The following is a 26,572-nucleotide window of genomic DNA, read 5'->3' as shown; positions in this document are numbered from 1 at the left end:
AATTTTGACAAGCTTTCAGGTATTATGGACGATACGTGATGCCACTAAGAAGAATCTCTTAGAGGCGGGTTAGGTTTTTGGACTAAACTTGTTAGACTTTCAATATGTAAAATTAGATAGTTTTTAGATAGATTGAGAGGCCACAATTTGGATAGGTATGAAACTTCGAAGGGGATTTGTCCTTAAACTTGAGACTGGCTTAGAAGAGCCATTAGCTTCTTGTTCTCTCACTATCTCAAGAGTCAAAACATTAGTCCAAAACCATGCCCACATGTTTACGCTTTCTCTTCTCTCTTTTAGGTGCGGTTTGGATGGTAAGATGAGATGAGACTGTTTTAGATGAAAGTTAAAAATTGAATAAAATATTGTTATAATATTATATTTTAATATTATTATTGTTTTGAAATTTAAAAAAGTTGAATTATTTATTATATTTTACGTAGAAATTTGAAAAATTTGTAATGATAAAATGAAACACTTCTTATTTTCAAACAGGGCCTTAATTAGTCATGTTAGATCAAATTGTTGCTCATGGAATGGGGTTGAGTGCAATCTGCACCGTGCTTGACCTTGGTGAAGGCTGTGTCTATGATTCTATCAACTCTGATAGTAGCCGCCTCTTCCGCCTTTCTCATGTTCTTTGGAGCTTTAATCTTGCTTATAAATATTACTTCAATAACTCTAAAATCCCATCTACAATTGGCAATCTTTCAAGGCTAACGTATCTTAATATTCAGTAAGTACTAGTTAATTAAGTAGCGAGTGAAGCAAACATGCAAGTGGCATGGGTAGGATTCCACTTGTTCCCCAAATGCTTCTTCATGCCCACCAGCCATCATTGCATAAGTAGAGGAAAAGACTCAATTCAACGCGTTTTTAAAGAGATCATGGAAGACTTGCAATGGTCGACAACGTCAAGATTCCATTAATGCCTCTTCCTAGACCAAAACTTTAATGAACAAAAAAGTTATCATCAATCTGCCCACAAGAAGGGGAAAAAACTTGAAAACATTATAGTTGTTTTGGAAAAAGAAAACTTATCATGACTCACTATAAGGAACAAACTCTGATATCAGTCAACAGTACGTTCATTTCAGAAACGAGTTCTTATAACAGGATCATCATGATTCCCGCATAAGTTATATAGTTTTTAAAATCTTTTTCTCACAAGAAATCATTTATAATCAGAACAAATCCAAGGACCCATGCATACAAGAACTTTTCCAAAGTAGTATCCATGAAAAAGAGGGTTAATAGAAAATTCTATTAAAATTATTGTGGAGGGAAAGACAGAGATAAATTATGTGAAATTAATAAAAATTGTAAGATGAAAATTAAGTCATTTTTTTCTATATATATATCCTTCATTTTTTAATCTTTATTTTTTTTATTTTCAGTATTTTACATTTTTTAATTTAATTTCTTTTAGTATAGTTTTTTTTAGATAGTTTTTTAGTTTTTAAAAGATTTCTTTTTATTTTTTATTCATTTTAGATTTCTTGTGTTTTAAAACAATCTTTAAGTTTTTTAATGTTCTATATATATAGGACGGCTGACATGGAGGTAGATTTCTAAATTCTATATATATCTTCTTCTTTTTTCGTTTGTTTTCATTCCTTTCATGTGGTGGTAAAACTAACTATTCATGAGGCAATCGATGAGAATCTATTGTTCTGCATCCGAAAATATGATAGTTGTTCCTCGTGGAAAAGTAGCATCACCAACAATATAAGAAAACGATTTATTTCGTTGTAAGTTATTTTTTGCATAAATTATTATATCATATTAAAATGAATTTATTTTTATTAAAAATAATAATTTTTATCATAAATAATTCGTTATAAATATTTTTTAAAAAAATATGCAAAAAAAAAGGTAGAAAGGATGGGTTGGTGCCCAAAAGTAGTGTAAATTAAGCTATGAAGTGAGTCTGTGGAGTCTACTTACATGTGCTGGGGCATGTAGGTCTCACACCTCGGCAAGATAAAGCCCTCAATAATGATACGAGGTAATGAGAAAGAAAAAACACATAGAAACAAGAAAAAAGAATTGATCGATATATACACAATTCAAATGGAGTGAGACTTATAATTAGGGAGGTGCGTAGATAACTATGAACCTTCGATGTGTGGAACTCACGTGCCCATCAAATGAAAGCTAGGGGTGCTAATGGTTGGAGGTCAAAATATGAGAAAGGTTCTGTAATTGGCACATAAAGAGTGGTGGAGGCCAAGCGAAGAAGTGTCCCTTTGGCCATCATTATACTCATTGAATAGTATTAACGTCGTGTTTCGCATGTCTTTGAGCCAGGTTTTAGCAACTCAAAGGCTATTTGCGGGGAATAAGATCTTTACTCACAAACTCACCAAACTCTTTGCTTGTTTTCTTTCTTGATCTTGATTCAGACTTATGTGGCAGGAGCTGGAGCTTCTAGCAACCTTCATCATGGATGGTCGAGAGGAGGTAATGAGCGAGAACTGGGCGTTTCATTCGCTTGCATAGTTGGCCTTAGATTGTGCGGCAAAGGAGCGAAAGCATAAAGAAGAGGCCGAGGAGGCCCTTGCCGACTTGTTGAGATCCTAGGGCAAAGTCGGCACCCTTCGAATCTAGGTCGCGCTTGCTTCCGAGGTGAGGGAGGTGTTGCAGCAGTCTCTTGATAACTGTCAGCTCGAGCTTGAGCGCCTGCAGGCCAAAAACCAGGAACTGATCCAGCGACAGGATTCAGACAACCGGACGAACAAGTGGCTGACGAAGCAGTTCAAGGATGCTAACAAGTCTCTGACGGACAAGAGAAAAGCCCTAGAAGAGGAAAGAAAGCGGATAAGGGACTTGGAGGCCGACCATGGTGAGGCCAGCGCGGGTTTTAGAAGCTCGTGAAGCTACTATCCGTAGTTTGCTGGAGGAGTTGTCATATGTCAGTGGTATTCGCGACGACGTGTGGTGCCTCGGTTATACTGACAGCTTAGAGCGGACAAAGACTCACGTTCTTCCTCGGTGCAACTTGAGGGTCCTGTGTGTGGGGATCTTCCTCCACATAAAGAGTCCCTGGAGTGCGATGCTCTTCTCTGGAAAGGTCTCATTCCAAGCGCCTTCGGTGGTAGTCCAGCTAGGAACGATCTTGTCCACAGAAGGTGGACTTTCATCGGCAGCACAGCTCTTTCCGGGCAGATCTTCTTGCTTTTCTCTAGTGTTGTGGCCTTAAACCTCAGTTTTAGCTTCTCGTTCTCGCCCTTTTGCTTATTGAGCTCGTCTTTGAGACCATTCTTGTATGTTGTTTTCACTTCCTCCAACAGTTTCTCATTCCTCCACTCAGTCGATGGATGGTTTTCGAAAACTTATGGGTGGTCACTACCACCGTACAACTTAATAAGTTGCCCCATTACATCCTTGTTGATTTTTAGAGGTAACCTCGAACGTTATCGACACGTCGTAGTGATGGAGATCTCTATTTGCTACTTCCACTAAAATATGATCTGATCAGGCTCCGGTTCGCCGCACTCTTACCACTTTTTGTCATACCCTGCTAACTTTGGTGGTATGTTGTTGTGATGAGCCACCTTACGATGTATCTTGCTCTTTGCTGCTTTGAGGCTTTGATGTTGTAACTTGTTCATTGTAACTCCACGGCTTTATGTTATAACTTGCTCTTTGCAACTCTACGGCTTTATGTTGTAACTTGCTCTTTATAACTCTACGGCTTTATGTTGTAACTTGTTATAATTAATGATATCGCCTTATATTTTGTTGTGCCCGGCTATTTTTCTTTGCGCATTATTCTATGTCATTTTGTTTTGTCTTCTTTTCTTTTTTTTTTTTTCTTTTTTTTTTCGGCTGGCCTGGGTGGATTTGCCACAAGAAATTATAGGATTCCTTACTGCCCTACAAGCCGTCTGTTCATTCGTTCGTGCTGTGTTCGTTTGCCCTTGTCGGGTAGTCATCCTCTCGAGACCTCCATGCGATTTTACTTGATGATTCCTTCCTAACTTTCTATCTCGCTCAGCTGGCTTTAGTCATGTATCATTGCACTTAGTCGTTTTATGTTGTACCTTGCTCTCTGTAACTCTGCAGCCTCGTGTTGCGGATGTCAATGATTAACGATATTACCTTTTGTTGAATGTATCTGGCTATGTATTTTTGCACATTTTTCCTATGTTGTTTCATTCTTCTTTCTTTTGTGGTCGGCCTGGGGGTCGGCCTACACTTGACGACCCCGTTGGGCGACAGCTTTCCTGTTCGTGCTGCTTTCATCCTCCTTTGTTGTGTAGTCGTTCTCCTGAGGCCTTAGCGACTTTGTTTGACAAGGCCAATGTTTCTCTGCATTCTCCTTACTCTAACTTCCTCGTTTCGCTGTCCGCCTTTTGGTTGGGCTTTACCTCGCCCAATTCTTTTATCCTTTCACTTTGCGTCATCGTGCTTTACTTGGGCGTGCAGTCGTCTCCATGCCTTTCCCGCATAGTTGGGTGAATAGGTCGGGTTGCTCTTGGCCGTAATGATGGCGGAGATCTATTCTTTGGGTAGCCGTGGGGCTGATCCTGCCCTCCGCCACTGAGAGACAAGGCGGCTTAGGGCTCGGCTTGTCTCCTTGGTCCGTGGAGAGGTAAGCTATTCGGGCAATTTGAAACTGTACCCATATATCTCCATTAGCATTTTGTATTTGATTCCTGGTCGGAAGATAAGAATGCTTTCATTATTTTGATCTTAAAGGTAGGAGTAGATTTCGCAAACTTGGGCCTCCTGGGTTTATGTCGTACTGTGCTCGTCATTTTCTACCACGCTGTTGTTGTCCATGTTGTTGATGTCCGTGCTTTTCGCTCAAGTATTCAGGCGGTTAATAGACTCAGCCCACACTCCGTCGGGAAGAGGTCAGAATGGCTCATGCTAAACCGTCTTTTTGTCCCCCAGGGAGGTAATTCAGACAGCTATATGGCTTATCCGCTCCTCCACCACAGTGGAGGTCAAGGTAAGTATTCGGGCAGCCTCGGGGCTGAACCCGCTCTCCTTCATGGGAGGGACAAGGCAGCCTTTGGCTCATCCTGTCCCTTTGTTCCCCGCGAGAGGTAGGTTGTTTAGGTAGTCTATATCTGTATCCCCTCCTGCCCGTTGACACCGCAGGAAAGAATAAGTTTAGGTCAGACTGGCGCTGATCCTACACTTCGTCATAGCAGTGGTCGGGGTAAGTTAATTCGGGTAGCCATGGGGCTGAACCCACTCTCAGCTACGAGAGGGAAAAGGCAATCTTTAGGCCTACATTTCCCTATGGTATCCCGCATAGTGGTAAGCCATTCAGACAGTCTGTTGCTGAACCCGCTCCGGTCCATTGACGCTTACAAGGAAGGTAAAAAAAAAAATTTGAGTAGCTAAGGACTGACCCACACTCCGCCGTGTGAGAGAAAAGGCAACCTTCAGGCCTACTTTTCCCTTTGGTGCCTCACTTAGGAGGTAATTCGGACAGCGATGTGGCTAGTCCGTTCTTTCGCCTGATGGGGTTTGGGGTAAGTTATTCAGGCTACCGAGAGGCTAGTCAAGCTCTCTCTAATGAAGAGGTTGAGCTGCCTACTTACCTATCATCCTTCGTGGGGAGGTAAGTTACTCGGGCAGTTTGGGACTAGACCCGCTCCCGCCCATTGACATCACAGGGAGAGTAAGTTTGGGTCAAGCTGGCGCTGATCCCACACTTCATCGTATCAAAGGTCAGGGTAAGTTATTCGGGTAGCCGTGGAATTGATCTCACTCTTCGCTACGGGAGGGACAATATAACATTTAGGCCTATCTTTCCTTATGGTATCCCGTAGGGAGGTAAGCCATTCAGGCAATCTGTTACTCGACCCGTTCCCACCTTTAATGCTTACGAGGAATGTAAGTCTTCATCTTCGGCTGGTCAAGAGCTAATCTACACTCCTCCACAAAAGGGGTAGCGCACCTTTTAGGCATTACACTTGTCCATTTTGCCTTGCGGGGAGGTAAGTTATTGATGGAGATTTTGTTAATTTTGTTGATGTAGATCACATTGATGGAGTTGACTTTGCTAATGGAGACTAAGTTGATTTTGGTGGTTGAGAGTTTGTTGGTGGGTTACATTATATTCCTGAAATTTGCCTTGAAATACAACACTTCTTTTATTAGAGCTTGAAACGTTTGCATAGAGATATACAAATTTATGACAATGAATTAGCTTAGCAATAAAATTTCCATAGATGTTCTGTGTTCCAAGGAGCAGGGGCAGTTTGTGGTGGTGACCACATAGGGGGCCTCCCATCGGGGGCCTAGCTTTCCCTCGTCCCACGTTGTTGTTTCTATTTCTTTGAGTATGAGATCCCCGACCTTGAATGTTCTCACGCGTGCCCGCTTCTTGAAGCATCTTTCAGCCCTTCTTTTGTTGGTTGAGGTTCTTATTTAAGCTTCCAGTTTGACTTCTTCCAACAAATCAAGTAGTTCCTCCAGCTGCCTATGATTAGATTCTTGCTCGAAGTGCTGAACTACGTAGGTGGGAATTTCAATCTCTACTAACGGCATCGCCTCGTGGCCGTAAGTGAGGATTAAAGGAGTTTCCCCAGTTGGTGTTTTCACTGTGACCCAGTAGGCCCACAAGATGGCGGGGAGTTCTTCTACCCATACCCCCTTCCTATCATCAAGCTGCTTCTTGAGCATTCCCATCAGTGTTTTGTTGGTCGTCTCAACTTGCCCGTTAGACTAGGGATGTCATGGGGATAAGTACCGAAACTCAAGCCCCAATTCTCGGCACCAATTACAGTAATGATTGGAATCAGATTATCTCCCGTTATCTAATATGACAGTACTCGGGATGTCAAACCTACAAACCACAGTCTTCCATAGGAACCATGTGATGTTGTTCGTCATGATGGTTGGTAAGGCCTCGGCGTGCGTATTCTTGGCACTTCCGACATTTCCATCCATATTCCTTAGCATCTCGTAGGGCCTAGGGCTAGTAATACCCCGCCCTCATTACTTTCCCGGCCAGCGCCTTTCCTCTTAAGTGACTCCCACAGATCCCTTCGCGTATTTCTGCCAACATATATTGTGCTTCTTCCGGAGAGATGCACCTCAAGAGAAGCGCATGTAGCCCCTTTGATATAGAATTCCCTCGATTAGAGTGTAGCACTACTCTATTTCTAATCTTCCTTGGCTCATGCCTGTCCTCTGGCACCTTATTGGTTTCCAAATACCTGAGTATGTCCTCAGCCCAACCTGGGCCTTCGGGCAGTATTTACATTACATCAATCCCTACAGCAAGTACTTCTAAGGTTCATATCATTGTGTGCTCTGGCAGGGGGAGTCCTCCTATCCAGATGCCACACATGCCAATTTGTCCGCTTTTTTATTTTTTGCCCTCAGCACTTGCTAAATTTGGAAATACTTGAAATAAGAGCGCTTGGCTTCTACTAGTGCTAAGTTTTTTTTTTTTTTTCAATTTTTCACTTTTTACAACAGACTCCCTTCACACTTAATTGATCACTACCTGAGAGTCGGCCCGTACCTCAATTCTAGTGGCACCTAAAGATCTAGCCACCATTAGCCTTGAAAGTAGTGCTTCATACTCCAGCTCGTTGTTCATCGTTTTGAACGCGAATTTGATGGCTTAATTGTACTCCTCTCCCTCAGATGTAACGATGTGCACTCACACTCCCCCTCCAGCCCGACAGGATAAGCCACCAACGAATACTTGTCAGGGCTTCACGAGTGGTGCATTATCGTTCTCTACCGGGAAACCGGTAAACTCAGCAATGAAGTCCGCTAGCACTTATCCTTTGATTGTGTTCCGCAATGCATAGTCGATGTCGAATTCATTCAACTCAATTGTCCAGTTCATGAGCAGGCCTGAGGCATCCGATCGTTGTTGTACCTTTTTAGGGGGGTTTTCGTGAGGACAATTACTAGGTGATCTTGAAAGTATGGGCGCAACTTGCGCGTGGTTACTACCAATGCAAAGGCCAACTTTTCTATGGGGGGTATCTAGCTTCAACCCCCTGATACGCTTGGCTGGTGTAGTAGACCGGCCTCTAGACTCCATTATTTTCACGCACCAACGCTGAGGAGGCAGCTTAGGGGTGACTGCTAAATATAGGGTCAGCGTCTCCCCACACTGGGGTTGGCTGAGGAGCGGTGGGCTCGTGAGGTACTTTTTGAGAGCTTCAAACACTAGGTCACACTCGCCATCACATACTCGTGCCTTTCGTAGGACCTTGAAGAAAGGTAGGCACTTGTCGGTGGACCTTGACACGAACTTGTTAAGAGCTGCCACTCGCCAAGCGAGCCTTTGCACCTCGTTTATGTTTCAAGGTGGGGCCATGTTGAGGATGGCCTCCACTTTTTCGGGGTTGGCTTTGGCTCCACGTTCTAATACCATAAATCCTAAGAACTTCCCTGATCCGACACCGAAGGCACAGTTTGTTGGGCTTAGCTTCATTTGGTACTACCTTAGTATTGTAAAAGTCTCCTTCAAGTCATCTAGGTGTTATTTCAGGGTCCCACTCTTAACCAACAGATCGTCCACATAAACCTCCATGTTTTTCCCTATTTGATTTTTGAACATGCTATTGACTAGCCACTAGTAGGTGGCACCCACGTTCTTAAGCCCAAAATCATCATGTAACAATACAAGCCTCGATCGGTGATGAATGAAGTCTTCTCTTCATCCTCGAGGTTCATACAAATTTGGTTATACCCAAAATAGGCGTCCATGAAGCTGAGCATATAGTGACCCGTCGTGGAGTCGACGATCAAGTCGATGTTGGGAAGTGGGAAGCTATCTTTCGGATAGGCTTTGTTGAGGTTAGTGAAGTCGACAGACATCCTCCATTTGTCGTTCGGCTTCTTTACAAGTACCACATTGGCCATTTCGGGTAGTGTGCTTCTTGAATGAATCCAACGGTCAACAGGCGGTCCAATCCCTCAGCTATAGCGACATTCTTTTCTGCACAGACACTTTGGCACTTTTGCCTCACTCCTATGGCCTTTGGGTCCATGCTAAGGCTATGTTGGATGATTTCGGAGGCTATTTCAGGCATATCCTCGTGGCTCCAGGAAAATACATCCTGGTGCTTGGCAAGAAGTTGTCGCATGGATCCCCGAGCTTCAGATATCATTTCACTGTCAATCTTCACCATGGCTTCTGGTCGATCCGGGTTAAGCTGGACAAGCTCCAATGGCTCATTTGGTTTTGCCTTTCTGAGCCTCTACTTGTCTCGTACAGTCAGGAGGTAGTGGCAAAGTGCAGTCACCCATCGCAGGGCACACCTCTATTACCCCCCCCCCCCCCATTCGTAAGCATCTTTTCACGGATGTGTGCCCATCTTTCTTCCATTATGTCCTCTTTAATCTTAGGGACTCAGTTCTTTCACTGGTCAACTTCCATGTCACTGGCACTACTAGCGAGCTTCCGAATTGTCTGGAACGGGTTGCCTCAAGCATACGAAGTATACGTAAAATCTAATTCAAATCCCACAAATGACGCCACTATTAACGTAGTGTTTCGCACGCCTTTGGGCCAGGTTCCAACAACTCAGGTCTTCAGAGCTTGGGCCTGCAAAAGATAGGAAAAGAGACAACTAGGAGAGGGCGGCCTTGAGGCTGGAGAGTCTCTAATGCCAAAGGTTGTAAATTCTCTTGGAAGTTTGTAAATAAGTAAGAGAGTCTAGAGATTAGAGAGAGTTTCTCGTACCTGAGACTTGCTATTTATACCATGGGTCTGGGGAGGAGTAGATCGTGTCTGCCTTTATGGAGTTCGTGTCCCTCCTACTATTCTTGCTGTCAGAGTTTTCTAATGCGGCGTGGTTTTGCCACAGCATCATCAATGTGGCGTGTAGCTCGGTATTGGTGTCATTAATGTAGCGAAGTTCCCTGGCCTTGCTTTTATCCTTTATGAGCCGTAGATGTTCCGCATGTCAGTGGATCGATGGTTCTCCATATTTCCCGCTACGTTTCATACAAGTTTCCAGGTCCAAAACGTGGCCGAGCGATGTCAAGCTAATCTGTCTTGTCAGTCACTTGATCCCTTTTCCTAGTTGGCACCTTGCTTCAACTGTGGTCTTGGTGACCTTGAGGCCTGGTACTTGGCCAAGGCCCAGTGGGCTTTGTGAAGTGGGAAAAATACCCTTACAAATGCATGGGAAAAGGAAAAAGTTGGCCACCATGACAAAGTTGGGGGTAGAAATGGGCTAGGGTGGAGAGAGGGCTGCTCCACCTTATGAGTCATGAGATGGGTGCTAACGGCAGACGAAAATGTAGGGCCATAAGTTTTGGGTGACAGAAAGGGCTAATTTGGGTAAGAATATTCATTTTTCTATTGCATTGATCATATAAAATTATATGTAATACGAAAGTTACAATGTTGCTTTTCTACTTCAATATTGAACATAGAAAATTGCATCTAATATATATTAAGAATCTCCCAAAATTCACACCTCAAAATTAATGATCTTTGGAAACTTCACACGGCTAGCGGTATATACGGCCACTTCAATATGTTGACAACGCCAGGACTTGCATGCTCACATGTACAAGCAATTGTAAACTCTACAAAAAGGGACAAGTAGTACTTCGTTTTACGTAGGATTGCTTTGTTTACTTCACGCGCAAGAAGGCAGCAAGGGACCTCGACAGAAAAATGTAAGCACAACATAGATGATGATCAAGAGAACAAATACCAAGGCAAACCTGCAACACAGGAGGAATTTCACGACAAGTTGAGTACTATTTGTAACGTGAAGTCTGAAAATAATATGTATATATCCATCTCCTCGTGCATGATTTAGGCTAGAAGTCTGTGATTATGCATAGAACCTATCCATCTTATGCAGAAGAAACAGGAATGGAATCTTATAAGCGCGCACGTACACTCCATGTTTATAGATCATGTATGTATTGTACGTGTTTTGGAGAAAATTATTGTTTCAGTGTAAAGACTGAAATGGAGGGTCAAAACTGGATCTCATGACAAGGCAAGTTAAGATCAGTGTTCTCCTCAGAAAAAAGAAAAAAAAAAGTACTTGGGTGAAATTGTCACGGCAAGAAGGGGAAAGAAAAAGAAATTGCCCCACCTTGTAACATTTCCACAAGAATTTCTGCAAAACTTAAAATCTAAGGAAATTTTAGAACCCAAAAAGCGGTATTTTGTGACTTGCGTGGCATGATCTATACGCACACTTGAAAAAGCAAGGCTTAAAACCTTTCATGCATAGCATATATATATGATCAGTGCATGAACGTGGACGATTACTTACGTGAGCTTGACATTTCTCCACCATAGGGTGTTTTTAAAACGACGGGATTGCCTTTTGAAGCGAACTGTGTTCCCTTGCAATGTCGTAGTTTTCTCAACCAGCAATGCCAAACGGTCACCCTTCTCCAACACTTTTTCAATATTATCAATCATGACGCTTCGCACCTTTCGTGATCACCACATGATGGCCAGTAAAATGAAAGAATTAATTAGTCTTCATTAATTACCAAATTATAGGATCAACTACTCTATCTATGCCGCATCCTAGTACTTTTCAAAACGATTGGAAACTAGAATGATTGATTAGGCTAAACAAGAAAAATCATGTTATTCATTGTTATCATTTCATCATTCTCATGACTGACAAATAAATAAAAAATAAGAAAAAAAATCTCAAACATTTGATACCACATTAGAGATAAAAATAAATAAATAAATAAATAAAAATCTTTTTAGTGGAAGTAAAGCAAAATGCGGGAGCTCATGAACAAACCTGACTCATTTCACCCTTCAAACGATTTAATCTATCGGCATTTGCATCATTTGAGTAACGGTCCATCTCTTGGCTCAAGATTCTTGAGAATTCATCATTCATGGCATAGGATGGAGCAGAAAGAATCGCACGCCCATAAGTTTTCACAAACTTTTGATGAATGTCTTCAAGAAATGCAAACGGGATTCTCCCTGTTCGTAATTTTTAGTGGACACCAGTAACACGAAAGCATAACAATTTACAAACAACATTAAAGAAGCATTGTTTTTTTATGAAGTAACTGATGGTCATGAAACTGCATTCAATTTGTTCCATATTGATAAATAATCTTTCATTATTTGCAAACCATAATGATGACAATAAAAAGAACAACACGAGCAGTATCTGAGAGGAAGAGATCCTTAGATCATGGTTAATGCAGCAATTATAACATATTACTGAACATCTGCATCTGCAATTCAAAGCAAGCAGCAAGCTGTCTAAGCAAAGGAGCCGCTGATTTCAACCCTTTCACCATTCAAGATTAAGCTCTTTAAGAATGGCGAAATGCAGAGGGAAAACTACTTGATTTACACTGACCAGAAAACAGTCTCTCTTCAATGCCCCTGTTGAAATTTTAGTATCCCTTCTTAGTAATTTCCTTTAAGAGAGACCATATAAACAGCCGGGAAATCACCCATGGATATCCGTAAGCCCCAATTAGTCTGTGATTTCACCATTTTTCCATTCTGATTCCTTTTTCATTCAAATGTTAGCTCGATGTATCTTCAATGTCTCCTGTTTGGCGTATTTCCATGTAATTGCCTTTAAATGGAAATACGCCAAACAGGAGAGACATTGATAATCATTTGAGATGAATGCAGACTTGTCCCGAAAGAAGGAAAGATAACTTCTCCTATTCTCTATCTTAATACTTGAGACTCACATCGCAAACATTCCCAAATTAGTTTCCAAAGTTCCTTCTTTCAATCCAAATTCATGCCAGCTTAATCACATCAGAAGCACCATAATTCCATACCAAAAAAGCGTTTTTTATGAAACAAGAAGCATAAAAAGGATATTAAAATGAATGCCCACATCAGAACCAGAGGTCTCTGAATCTCTGATTCAACTTTTAATACTACAATCCACTCCTTGTGCTCTCATGCTCTTGGTTATTATTTGCAGGCGATTGCGCACTTAAAATAAACCATCACTACTAGAACAAGAACAATAATAGAAGAAATACTTGAGAAAAAACTAAGAAACAAAAAATAAAAACGAAAAACTTACGTCCAAAGGCGTCGTCGGCCATGCAAAGAACGGTGAGGCCGTCGGTCTTTTTCACGTGAAAAATATAACGATCATGGGAATAGGAGGTATTGCTATCTTCGATTCCCTGCTGTGCCCTCCCCAAAACCTGCCTCGCTATGTCTCTGGCGTTCGTCGGCACGGCGCTGAACTCCGCCAACACTACGTGACCCCTGGCCACCATGCCATACAATATCCCCATCACCGTTTCTCAGATTGAGTACTAGACAACAGACATTAATGGCTTTGGTTTCAGGGATTTGGGGAGAGATCAGCAGAGAGCGTGTTGGTTTCGGAAAACAAGAGCCAATTAGAGGTATAAATTTAGAGAGAAGTTCAGGTAAAGGAGGAGAAGGAATTAGAGATCTAGTCCGTAACATGTCTGGTTTGAACACTCGATTTTTAGAACATGACAGGGTGGATTTTGAAGGGAATGTACTGTTAATTCATTGGTTAAAATCTAACCGATAGAAAGATAGATATATAAAAGGAAAGAATACTACATGCCATATATAATTTTATTAATATTATATAAGAAAATAATAATTATATATGCAAGTCGGTGTCAAGTACGGAAGTAATAGATTCGATTTACGATAAAAGTTATAATATTAATTTAACTTTTTTTAATTGATAGCTTAAATTGTCAAGATTTGTAACTTTTGTCATGGGGGTTAATTGAAAAATTAAAGTAATTTTCGAAAGTGTAATTAATATCACCTCTATAAAATACCGATTTATGCAGACAAAAAAGTGTATTAAAATGAAACAGATCATCACATACGTACCTTTTAATTTTGAGTAATACTATACGTAGTCGTGAATTACGTAAGTGTCGTACAGTCATTTTAAAAAAGAGTAAAATTTATTATTAAAAAATTAATTTTTTTCATATAAATCTCGTATTTATTTATTTTTTTAAAGTAATTACACGATACTTACATACTCACGACGTAACTCTGCATGCATGTTGTCTGAGTTTATATATATATATATATATATAGATGAGAATGGAGCGCGCGATAGTTCATGACAGGCAAAAAATCTTGATTAAGTACCTATTTAATACTCATGCCTTTTAAAATTAAATAATTTGTACCCAATTTAGACGTAGTTGTTTGACAAGAAATTTGCATTTTTTTTACGATGTAGGAGCTAATTAAAAAATAGAAATAACCTTCGAAAAAATGAAGTTTATGCGCTGAAAGCTCGTCTTACCAACTGATCAGCCGGTCGAGAAAGAACACATGAAAAAAAGGAATGACGAGAACATCCATGATCCATCTGTGCGCGCTAGGCTTACCTTTTGCATGCATGACAACTGTACTGCACCCTTTTGAACTGATCAGTTCTAAATTCTAATTTCTAAGTTTCTAACGTATCATGTACGTATATAGCTTACTCTAAACATCGGTAAATCGGAGGGTGGAAAGGTTCCAGTGAAAGTTCTTTTGCAACAAACAAATTAAGACGTATGTTTACTTTGATTTACCACCTACTTATTTACGGTTACAAATATGTTTTCTCACTCCTTTTAATATATGATCCCATTTTATAGCGCGCACAATAAGCTCAGAAGTACTCAATTCATAGCAAAGAGTAACAAGACCCATTTTCAAAGCTGTCCACTCTGTAAAAACAAGAAAACTCAAGTAGTACTAGAACAATTTGTGGAACAGTATATACCATTACAACCATCAGAACCAGGATTACTTGTAGATCAGACGCCGTCAGTACGTACGTAGTAACTTTGAGAGTACCTAATTAATGAAGAAAGTATCCATTTGACCAAGATGGATCTTTTCGTCTGAATAGTGAACTAAGGAATATGGAGAAAATTAAGTACATAAATGTTGACATTAGACAATAAAACTTTAGGCTTAAGATCAAAAGCGCTGAGCTCTCTTAACCACCTGATCTTGATCTTGCCAATATTAATAACGAGAGCATTAGGAGGAGAGGCCAGCTTAAATCTTGCTTTGTCTCTTGCTTCTAAACTTCCCTATATAGAATAATAGAAGAGAGTGCAATAAGCTTGTCTCTCAATTAATTTGATAAATAAATCATAATGTATTCGTTTGTTTATAAGATGTAATGATCGTTGTAACTTACACTTTAAATCAAGATCTAAACGACAACTTTAGCACTTTGTGAACTGCCTATTTGGGGATGAAATTTAACCTCTTTTTTCCTTTTATTTTGGTTATATATATATATATATATATATTTCATATTTATAGTATGATGATTTAGGGTTTTTTTCTAAATATATAATTTATTCAAGTGCAGGATTACACAAGTGGCCTAACTTCATAAATAAAATTGGAGTGATTTGGCCTCTTGAAAAAATAAAGGACTTGACTTCCTGCATCCTATCCTGAGAACTGTTGTAGGAGACTCTTGGGTTGAGCCTATAATATAAGATAGAGTCGGGCTACTCTGGGTGCTACTCTGCCGCCCAGAGTAGCTCGCTCAAAGTTACGGCCTTTCATTTTTTGAATTTTTTTTCATAATTTTTAATATTTTTAGATATTTTAAAAAAATAAAAAAAATACTTCAATACATTTAAAATAATTTTCTTAATAACTAAGTTAAAAAAAAAAATAGCAAGCTGTCAAATGGAGCAGTAAGCTTGGGAGAGCATAGTAGTTTTTTCCTATAAGATAATAGTCTGATGCATTACGAATAACAAAACTGCTACATACATGCGTAATTTTTGCCTGTATGTGTACACCACTGACATGACTGTTAGTGTTTATATTATAAAACAAAAAAAAAAAAAATCCCAAAAAGCCAAAAAACGAAATTCGCTTCGGTCTGCTTACACTTTTTCATTTCAGAACAAAAATCTCTCTCGCCCTTTTGTCTACCCACTCCTCAACATCGAACTAGGTAAGATCCTTTGACAAAGCTTCTTATTTTTTTTTTCCATTTGTGCTAGTGTTTAACAATGTTTGACTTGGGAAATTTGTCAAACGAAGGGTAGGGATTGCAAAAATCTATGATGAGAAGAAGGTGGGGAAATCTGTGTGAGTTGTGAAATCTGAGACTGTAAGTTGTGGAATCTGTAAAAGGAATGATTGTGTTCTTTTTCTTTTTTTTCTGGTTCAGTAAACCAGCAGCCATAAACAAAGTTTAGAGCCATAAAGACAATGTCTATGTCTTTCGTTGTCCCTTTAGTAGGAGGGATCTTCTGGGAAATTGATTTTTTCATTTCAGGAAATTGATACGAGAGAATGGTATATATACACACAATTTTGAAATTGGAGAAGAAGAGTCTCAAATGAAAACGTTCCATTTTGTGTTTTCAAAGGGGGTTCTTTAGTTGAACGAAAGTCATGTGTGCACCGTTTTCATCACTTAAACGGGGCATTTTAGTCCACGTAGGAGACCGTCTGCGGGGAGGCCACTGTTAGGGACCTCGGTCAAGTCCCTAATTACTATGATCTCCACGCCTAGGATCTCCTTGTGATGACCGAATGCCAATTCCTCTCTTGCTTGGTTCTCGAACAAAGGTCACAAATATGACAACTTTGGTAAGGTGAGGTTAGGTGTTTAGGCTTGAATTGGTGTGTGGAATGAGGGGAAAGATGATGAAGTGTATGGACCACAATGGATGAAGGAGGCGCACGGCAATGGTGGGGAATTAGGCTTAGCGCCACTTAGGATTTAGGTTTAGAGTTTGGAAGATGGAAGATGGAAGCTAGGGTTTTGGTATGGGCAGCTAGGATTGGATGAGTTGGGCAAGTGAGAGATTTTAGAAAAGTTACCTAAAATCTTGAGAAGTCAAAGGGGATGTGGATGGCCGGTTATGGGGATTTGATTGGGTCAACTAGGGTTCCTAAATTATAAGAACACTAATATAACAAGTGGAGTGGGCAGCTAGGGCAAATCCACATAAGGCAAGTGGTAGCCGAATAGGAAGTAAGTTGTGGGTTAGGGTTTGATGGAAGTGGTGGCAAGGGGCATTTAAGTAAGTGGACTAGGGCAAACACTCAGGGGGAGACACTTAAGTGTTTAAATGGATCAAATGAGGCACTATGATGGACACGACAATGAACATAAAATGAACACAAGCAATCTCATGAACAATCCAAGAACACTTTAATAACAATGCTCACAAATTAATAAGAACAATGGATAGAAAATGGAAGACAAGATGATGGATGAAAAAATACTCATAAGATTGATAAACCGGATCACACTTATTCACGAATTGCAAAGTGTGATTCTCTCCTTGGAGATTCACGAATTGCACCTCAGAGACCCCAAGTGCTAAACACCGAAATTATTGATCTCAAGAACAAAACCGTCCAAAATGAAATTGTCAAAAGATCTAAAAGAAAAGACTAAGGGTCCTAGTTATAAGAGTTACAATTTGGAAACTCCCAATAGGTCCCTTGGAATAAATAAATAAATGAAAATAAAATAGTAGCATGGACCAAGTTGGTTGTGGCATGCATGAGCCCATGATGGGCTAGGATGGTGTATGGTGGTCTTCGGGTTGGTCCATGGCTCGGTGGCACCACATGGCTTGCCGATGGGCATGGCACATGGGCCTGCTGATGAGCATGGTCTGGTGCCATGCAAGGCCTACTGATGGTGAACAATGTGTGCGTGCTGCATGGCCCAGGCTGGTGGCCTGGGCGTTGGGCTGCAAGGCATGCGCTGGATGGCATGCCTGATGGGCATGCCACTGGCCTAGCCTACAAGGCACAGGCTGAAGCTGTGCGCTGGATGGTATGCTTGCAAAGGCATGCCACTAACCTCGCTAGCATGCAGCGTGGGGCGTGCTCAAGGGCTTGTGCGTGGTTGGGCGTAGGTGCGCGCGCATGGGCTGAATGTAGGCGCCGCGCAAGGGTGTGGGCAGGGGCGCGCGGTGCAAGGCTGTGCGCTTGGGCATGCGCATGGGCTTGCCTATGCCAGGTCGCGCGCTGTGCGGCACGCAGCAGCTAGCCTTGCTGGCCCGCATGCTGGGTACCCCGTGCGTGTCAACGAGCAGGCCAAGGCATGCATGCATGTTGGGCGCCCCGTGCGTGTCACGGCACGGGCCAAGGCATGCGTGTAGGCTGGCCATGGTGCTGTCCTTGCCTTCCAAAGGCAGTGCTGAGGCTTGTCCTGGGGCCACTTTTCTAGGGATTTTAACAGCCACCCCCATGCCTGCATTTAGACTTTTTCTTATGCATAATCTGTCAGCCACAACAATGAATTATGAGTCACGCTAGGCTGGGCGTGTCGTCACAAATTTTCTTTTTTATTTTTATATTTTTTTAACATATTTAAATATTAAAAAAAATAAAAAAAATATATCAATATACTAAAAGTCAATTTCTTAATCATTAAATAAAATAAAATAAAATAAATGAATGATTAAAATGAAGAACAAATTCTGACGGCATACTAACTAGCATTTTCCATGAATTATATATGGGCTTATGCATGTTGGCTGCCAACTACAACCCAAATTTCTTTAAATATAAAGGAATAAAGATATTTATATAGTTATTTTATAATTTATTTTGTATCAAAACAATATGATCATGTTTCACTTGATCACTTAACACATTTTTATACGTGAGACCTACAACCTTTTTCAACCTCTCAAAACAAGTATTAAACTCATTTTAACATCCAAACACACTTTAAACTCTGTTTAGATGGGTCCCGCATAATTCCATTCACTTATCAATTCACTACTATTCATAAAGAACTAAACTCAACTCAACATCCAAACGCAGCCTTAATATTGGGATTCAAGCTCTTCTTTCTCTCTCTTCAAATTGTTTCCATAATTTGAGTGTCCGGATTTTAGGAATAAACCATAGTTATATATATATATATATATATATATATATATATATATATAGACCTTCCTTTGGATATGTTTTTTCAGTCGGGGAGTTTTCTTTGATTTATTATTGTACTAAAAACTATTATAATATTAACATATTTTTCAATTTCTCAGAAGAATTGAATCCAATATGAACTAAGATAGTTCAATTTAGTTAATTTCAGATACCTAGGTACAAAAAAAAAAAAAAAAAAGACTTTTCGACGCAAATATTTTTTTCCTAAAATATCCCAGAAGAAATTGTGTTGCAACTTGCAATTAGTCTTTGATGATTTGCCGCCACATATTTCGTCCCAAATAGTCATATTTTGTCGTGAGAAAAACTTGCTTCCAAGTTTTAACTCGATCCTTTCAAATAAGTTCATAGCAATTGAAGTGCATGTATATAATTGCAAGCTGTAATGTAAATTAATTACATCCTATTAATGAGTATTTTTGCTGCAAATACTCATATATATATATATATATATATATGTGTGTGTGTGTGTTCTATTAAACTAAACTAAAAATTAAATATTGATCTATCGCGATACATACGCATGACTTATAATCCTATATATATATATATATATATATATATCATCAACATGGACGTACATGATGGATTGATCTGATCATTAGAGCTACATGCATTGCTTCGGCACATGAATACATCTTCTTATAATCGTATGATCATGTCGTACTGGATGATCATGACCAGGGGCGGAACTAGAAAATATAATTTGGGGGGCTAAGTTAAGAAAAAAATAATTTTAGGGAAGGGGGGGGGGGTAGATACTAACTTTTATATAATCTACTCTAAAAGATACCTTCTAAAACTTAATTTTCATCAAATTTTAAAAAATTTGGGAGGGGCTTTGCCCTAAGATAGTTCCGGCCCTGATCATGACCTCAAAAACATGCATGAAATATTAGTGAATTATCATTATATGTCTGTCTAATTAGCTCTGCTCATATTGCTAGAAATTAACGAAGCCATTTTTTGCATGCAAATAAACAAAGAAAGCGTAATTATCACCACACATTGATCGAGTACGACATGATATGTTATCACAACACATGTTAATTTTATGTATTTTTACTGAGTCTGTCGTTTTGATACTTAGCTTGTCAATTAATTTAATTTGTATTTTAAGTCAGTCAGTTGGCTGGGCTGGACCCACATATATATACCTTCTTTTGTACAGTTTTTTGTAGATTCAGATTGGGCATCTTGTCTTGACAGTCGTTGACCCACAACTGGCTTCTTGGTATTTCTTGGTGATTTTTTGGTTTCTTGAAAATTAAATAAACAACCAACTGTTTCTTGTTCATCTGCTGAAGCTGAATACATATCAATGGCATCCACTACTTGCGAGATTGTTTGGCTTCTTACCCTTCTTTGTTATTTTCATTGTACCTCACACTCAAAGTGTTCAATTGTTTCGTGATGGTCGAGTTGCTCTACACATTGCTATCAACTAAGTGTTTCACGAGCACACCAAACACATTAAGCTAAATTGTTATTTCATACGAGAAAAAATACAAAATGGAGTGATCAAGACTTTTCATCTAGCATCATAGCACCAACTAGCAGATGTGCTCACTAAAGCCCTTTGACATCAACAATTTCTGCAATTAATCAATAAGATGGGAGTTCATTCTATTTACTCTCCATCTTGATGGGAAGTATCACAACACATGTTAATTTTATGTATTTTGAATATTTCAATTAATTTTGTATTTTAAGTCAGTCACTTGGTTGAGCTGGACGTGCATATATATACCTTCTTTTGTACGGTTCTAGTTTTTAGCGAAAAGTAATCAGAACCTTCCGGTCCTTTTCCATTTGTTATATGTAGATGACCTTTACAATATTTAAGGTTATCCATATAAAAAGTTATAGCTAACGTAGAATGCACGTAGATCGACATGCATATAATACTTGTCTTTCCTTCGAATGCAATTGAATCGTGAGTTGACATTAGAGAAAATCTTGATTTTAAATTAATTACGTACGACGTCCCGTGATCGCGATGCATGCAGTACTACCATATCCAAGAACATGACGCGTTGAAGCCAGCAGCGGTAAGATGAGATTCCATGCAAGGAGAGACGCATTGAGAGCCTTGAATTTCATGGCCGGACAGAATCTGATCGAGCCCCACTTGATAAGCTCAAGACTGAGCTCCCCCATCTTCTTTTTGTTGTTTTATAAAGACATGAGTACTACCATATGCTGACAAGAAAACCAGTTCATATGTAGATCAGCCCTTTCTCTGTCTTTTATGCAAGAAACGTGGAATTGAGGTCACGCGTTGATTGATTGATTAAGATCTCCTCAAGTTTTTATCTGAATTTGAGGATTTTAAGCAAATTTAAAAAAAAAAAAAAATGATGTATAAACTATGTTTCTATTTCTCTCACACTTAATACCCATAAATCCATATAAGAACTTAAAAAGTTTTAAATTCAAATAAGACCAAAAAGTAAAGCACGCATATTCATAAACATGATTGACAAATTAAACTACTGATCAGATGATCATTGCGTACAAGCTAGATGATCACTATCACGACGCAAATGCTCATATCTTCGAGGGAGGGCCTGCAGGCACCCGGCCCCCGGCCAGGCTGTGAAGAAAGAACAAGAATGCCCCCACACCCCCACTCCAAAGGAATCGTTCCTGGCTTAATTATTTGTCCATGCGGATAGGGTACTAAAAAGTTTATAAAGTGGCATGTGACCACTGAATATTTAGCTAGCTTTCTTATTGTTTAGTACCTGCATGAAGTCAAGAGGTAATAGCCAGCGGCCAGCTAGCTAGCAATATGAATATATTAACAGTAGTGAAAACTGTTGGGTTACCGCGTAACTCAATATTGGCCAAAAAAGACGCTGAAAATCCCTGATCGAAACCCCTGTAAATACATCTCATCATGTAAATTAAGGAGTTTGCACCTCAGATTCGCATTATTTTTCAGCCACATGCAGAACAATAATCTCTTGGCATGACAATGACATTACTTTCTCCTCTTTTATGTATTTTTTGGGTGAAAATGAAAACGCATCAATTCCATATATAGCTAGCTAGCACAGTCGTTCACGTACTGGCTTTGGGACCAGTAACAAGTGGTTGATTTCGAGCAAGTTACCAGCTTCCATACAGATACATACAGTACTCTCCTCCATCCTTCGGAATGAACAGCATTTTTACATTTGAAACGTTTGGCTAAAAGAGAGATCTCACGGTATATAAAATTTACAAACTTTCGTGGTTTATTGTCGTACACAACAAATTTTTACTGTAAAATAGATTAATTTATTCACTTAATCATGTCAAATTGAGCCAAAAAGCTGAATCACGGATATCGATGATCCAAGCTTACAAAAATTTATTTCCTCCAGGCTTACTACTTCAAGCCCGGCCTCTTCATGAGTACACATTCGATTCACGGACGGACTTCCAACACCGATATTGACAATAGCCTAGCTATGCACATGCTTATAATTTGCGTACTACTACTACTACTACACTGTATGATCCTTTTCTTCTTTATCTTGATCTCCTCAACTAATTCCTCTCTGACCCCACCATTATTGCACATGCATGCTTGCGTAGCTGTATTACTACTGCTTCTCCTATATATTGCAAGTTAAGAACATGACCATGATGTTGGATTTCATGCATAAAACACATGCATGACTCTCTGTATATCTCCATATTTGGCGTCTGGTTTAGTTTGGAAATATGAGCAATACTATATATCAGGGAATTTTAGGGCCCCCGATGCCTTTTACCGTGCATATATATTTTTGCTTCTGGCTAGTCTTATGGTGGGTGTAATTATTGTAAAACATGACTGGGAATATTGATCCCAGAAACTAATATGCTGGGGGCTTTCACAAAAGAATATGCATAAGCAATCATGAGTGCGAATGATGAAATTAAGATCTCGTATGTTTTCACAATTCATTTCATCTCATCTAATTTAATTATTACAACTTTTTCAAATTCTCACACAAAATAAAATAAACAATTTAATTTTTTCAAATCTCAAAATAAAAATAATATTAAAAAATATATTCTAATAATATTTTATTCAACTTTCAACTTTTATATCAATTATATCATCTCATGTATGAAAATAAACGAATCCTAAAAACCGCTTTAAAACAAACATCTATTAGTTATTACCAATGATTTATTATCACTAGGTGCAGGCCGTCAAAAGAACTTAAAATGATCATCTTCAGATATTGATGTGATCTCATATAACGATGAACACCCGAATCTCCAACCCATATAAATAATTTAAGCTAGGCACGTACGTAATTTATAGCTTGATTGATTCCCAGCTTAGCTATTCACAGAAAGCAAGTTATATATAGGGCTTGTTTGGTTACGAATTTTTTTCAGAACTTTTGAAGGTTTTTTATTTTAATTTTAAATTCTCCAAAAAAATATCTTCAAATCTTAAGAAAGTAATAATTTAAACTTTTTATATTCAGTTATTACCCAAATACGCGGTATAAATATCAAAACAACTCTTATAATACCAAAACAAAAACTACTATTAAAAGGATGTATATTAATTCGAATAACTTTTCAACTTTACTTATTCACTTTTGTAAACTATAGTACAAAATTTATTTTCTAAAAGCATTAATTTATTCAAATTTCTCTCTCTCTCAAACATAATTTCAGAAATGTTCTCTTTCTCGGTCATTTGGTATATGTGAGAGGAGAGAGGGATATTTAAATTAAGATGTTCTAATGCGCATTCCACAAGGAACAAAGGAAAACAAATAATATTAGGACACGAACGTAATCGTTACGTTATTGCCAACTAGCAAAGTTTGTCATTTGCCTTTATTTTGAGGTTATTAGAGCCCACGTTCACGTGATCTGCTTCGTGGCCGGGGCTCTTGCTTGGTGTCTTGCTGTCCTCACTGTTCCTATATAACACCCTCTTCCCTAGTGCAAAGACCTCACCACTACTCTATATTCTTAGCTAATTCTCTCTTGTTCCAAAAGAGAGACACCCAAAAAGATGGAATCCTCCAATATCTATGCTCTCTTTCTCATTTGCATTCTCTTCATCTTCTCAGCCACCCCTATACTTGGCTGTGCATTCTGTGGCACGGCCCCACCAATGCATACCAGTCCACCCAAGGTAAAGCCTCCAATACACCCACCCCCAATCAAGCTGCCACCGGTGACAGTTCCTCCAACTAAACCACCGGTGGTGACCCTTCCTCCGATAGTCATACCACCCGTGATTCTCCCTCCCATTTTCAAACCACCTGCGACTCCCCCTCCAGTTACACCACCTCCAATTCTCACACCGCCGCCGCCACCAGCGAAGGAAACATGCCCCATTGACACGTTGAAACTGGGTACTTGTGTGGATCTTCTTGGTGGGTTGGTGCACATTGGGCTTGGGGACCCGGTGGTCAACAAGTGCTGCCCGGTGCTGCAAGGACTTATGGAGAATGAGGCTGCGGTTTGCATGTGCACCACTCTCAAGCAAAAGCTTCTCAACCTTAATGTCTTTGTTCCACTTGCTCTTCAGCTCCTTGCAACTTGTGGGAAGACACCCCCTCCTGGATACACCTGCTCTCAGTAGAAGTATTGAGTTAGGTGCCGCACTTATCTCCAAACCATAATTCCTAAGATTTTTCTGCAGGTTTCATTTGGAGCTACCTCATGATCATGATTCATGCGTTACTTATAAGGAGGCAAAATCTTTATTTCTGCTTCATCTTATATTGCTATATTCATAAAAACAAAGCGTCAAGTAAACAACAATCTGAACCAACTAATGTCTTTAACAAATTAAAAGGTACTCTTGTTTTTCTTGTTCTTTTTAAGTACATATAGCATCTATAAGTAGAAAACTACTTCAACTTAAAATAATAATTAAAAAAAAAAAGTAGAAAACTACTTTTTATTTAGAATAATATAGATAATTTAGTTATTCTCCTGAAATATGCATGGTGATATTCAAATATATAGACAAGCTGCTAGCCTTTAACATATTATTTCTTTGAATCATGTGTATATACGCTGGGAAAGAATTGACTCATTGAATCGACGAGTTGTATATATTGGATTGCAGGTTGCTAGAATGATGGCTGCATGGACAGACGGAGTCGACTACATGAGAGGATGTCCAGCAAACCTTCCCCCATCATTTTCAATCTCTCTATCGGAAAATCTTATTCTTTGATCTATATTCTGATGTTTGCAAACATTAATATTATTATTGCAAACTATTTGCTTAAAATTAATTAAGGGATTGTTGCATGTGTGTATTTGCCTTAGGCAAGGAATTGCAATCAAAGCTGCGCGCTTTCCGAGTCTAATGCATGACTTCAAATCTTCTATTGGATTAATCTGATGATCACTTTGTTTTATATCTATCTTCTTGCATGTTTGTTAATGGAATATATATATATATATATATATATATATATGTATGTATGTATACGATGACACCCCAAGAAAAGGGGGAAAACACAGAGGGAGCGTCTTAGCTAGCTAACTAGGATAAAGAATTAGTTAAAATATATCGATCATGCGATGAATGGATTGATCTAATTATTCACGTGACTATACAACATAAGGGTCATCTGGAGTTTGGATATGGTCCTGCAGGTGGCAGTAGAACCAAAAACACCATCACGTGCAGCAAAAGGGAAAAAAAATTAAGAGTAGTATTACTATTTATTGTGGTTGAACGCTATGTCTACAAGACGACACGAGATGATCAGTATATACCCTATAAAATGAAGGGATGAGAATTATCTCAATTTTTCAAGTTAAATGGATAAATCATGTATAGTGTACGTTCATTTGTCAACATATATATATATAGCTATTATTTTACCCAATAAATTGAATATGCTCTCCACAATCATGCATGCATGCATGGTTAAGTTATCATACTAGTTTCCTATCTAATATTAGAACTTGTGATCTCCAGTCTCTATTATCTCTCATTTTTCCCAACCTAGATGGATGGCTAGCTCCACCTCCTCCCTTTTTTCACTCGTAAATTGATTGTATTTTGTATTTTGCATCATATCAAATAGCGTATCATGTCATCCGTTCAAGTTTAAAAATTAAGATAAGTGATATGTATATATATAAACACATTTTTTAATGACGAGTCTAATATTGGTGATCAATGCTATTTGTCAATCCCTAATAGGTAGGTTAAGAATACAATATATAAATCTGGGTGGTTCAAATAGTAATGAAAAGATGTAAGTTAAAAAATATACATAACGAACATTAATCTTATCCAAATTAATATATATATATATATATATATATATATATCTCTTCAAAGATGAGGCCCTAGAAAAGTGAAGAAAACATTGAGAGTAAAATACTAGCAAGACCTAAAAATTGATTTGAATTATTAAACGATAAAATTAATTAGGAAATGCTAATTACATGCATGGCTTAATATATAATAGGAGCATTTATCTTATTTTTATTCAGCTTGAATTATATATTTGCCACCTACCGGTACGTCAAACCATATTGTAAAAGCTTTTCCAATGTATTGCCACCTACCGGTGCGTCCAACCATATTGTAAAAGCTTTTCCAATGTAGACCTACCATGCATGCAACCATCCCATGAAAATATTAACTGCAGAAAATTTTCCAATAAAATTATTAATTCTTTCTTCCTAATTTATTTTCAA

The 26,572-nt window shown here is 39.0% G+C and overlaps 2 protein-coding genes across 3 annotated transcripts; one reads left to right on the top strand and one right to left on the bottom strand.

Moving 5' to 3' along the window:
• Nucleotides 1-10,274: 10,274 nt before the first annotated feature.
• LOC121251599 (vesicle-associated membrane protein 711-like) lies at nucleotides 10,275-13,456 on the bottom strand. The gene is made up of 4 exons (XM_041150879.1): nucleotides 13,005-13,456; nucleotides 11,733-11,923; nucleotides 11,241-11,404; nucleotides 10,275-10,674 (listed from the first exon to the last, which is right to left on the bottom strand). The coding sequence occupies exons 1-4, from the start codon at nucleotides 13,222-13,224 to the stop codon at nucleotides 10,587-10,589; spliced, it is 663 nt and encodes a 220-aa protein (XP_041006813.1). The 5' UTR covers nucleotides 13,225-13,456; the 3' UTR covers nucleotides 10,275-10,586.
• Nucleotides 13,457-23,759: 10,303 nt separating this feature from the next.
• On the top strand, nucleotides 23,760-25,221 carry LOC121253633 (36.4 kDa proline-rich protein-like). Of its 2 annotated transcripts, none has more exons than XM_041153623.1 (2): nucleotides 23,760-24,496; nucleotides 24,975-25,221. In XM_041153623.1, the coding sequence occupies exon 1, from the start codon at nucleotides 23,907-23,909 to the stop codon at nucleotides 24,480-24,482; it is 576 nt and encodes a 191-aa protein (XP_041009557.1). In that variant the 5' UTR covers nucleotides 23,760-23,906; the 3' UTR covers nucleotides 24,483-24,496; nucleotides 24,975-25,221. The 2 variants fall into 2 exon arrangements, with proteins under 2 accessions (XP_041009557.1, XP_041009558.1); XM_041153624.1 differs by having other exon boundaries at nucleotides 23,830-24,492.
• Nucleotides 25,222-26,572: the final 1,351 nt, after the last annotated feature.

The sequence above is a fragment of the Juglans microcarpa x Juglans regia genome, chromosome 2S (genome assembly GCF_004785595.1).
Source record: "Juglans microcarpa x Juglans regia isolate MS1-56 chromosome 2S, Jm3101_v1.0, whole genome shotgun sequence".
NCBI classification, from domain to species: Eukaryota; Viridiplantae; Streptophyta; class Magnoliopsida; order Fagales; family Juglandaceae; genus Juglans; species Juglans microcarpa x Juglans regia.
The sequence above is the reverse complement of the archived record's forward strand: the minus strand, read 5'-3'. Positions and strand labels throughout refer to the sequence as shown.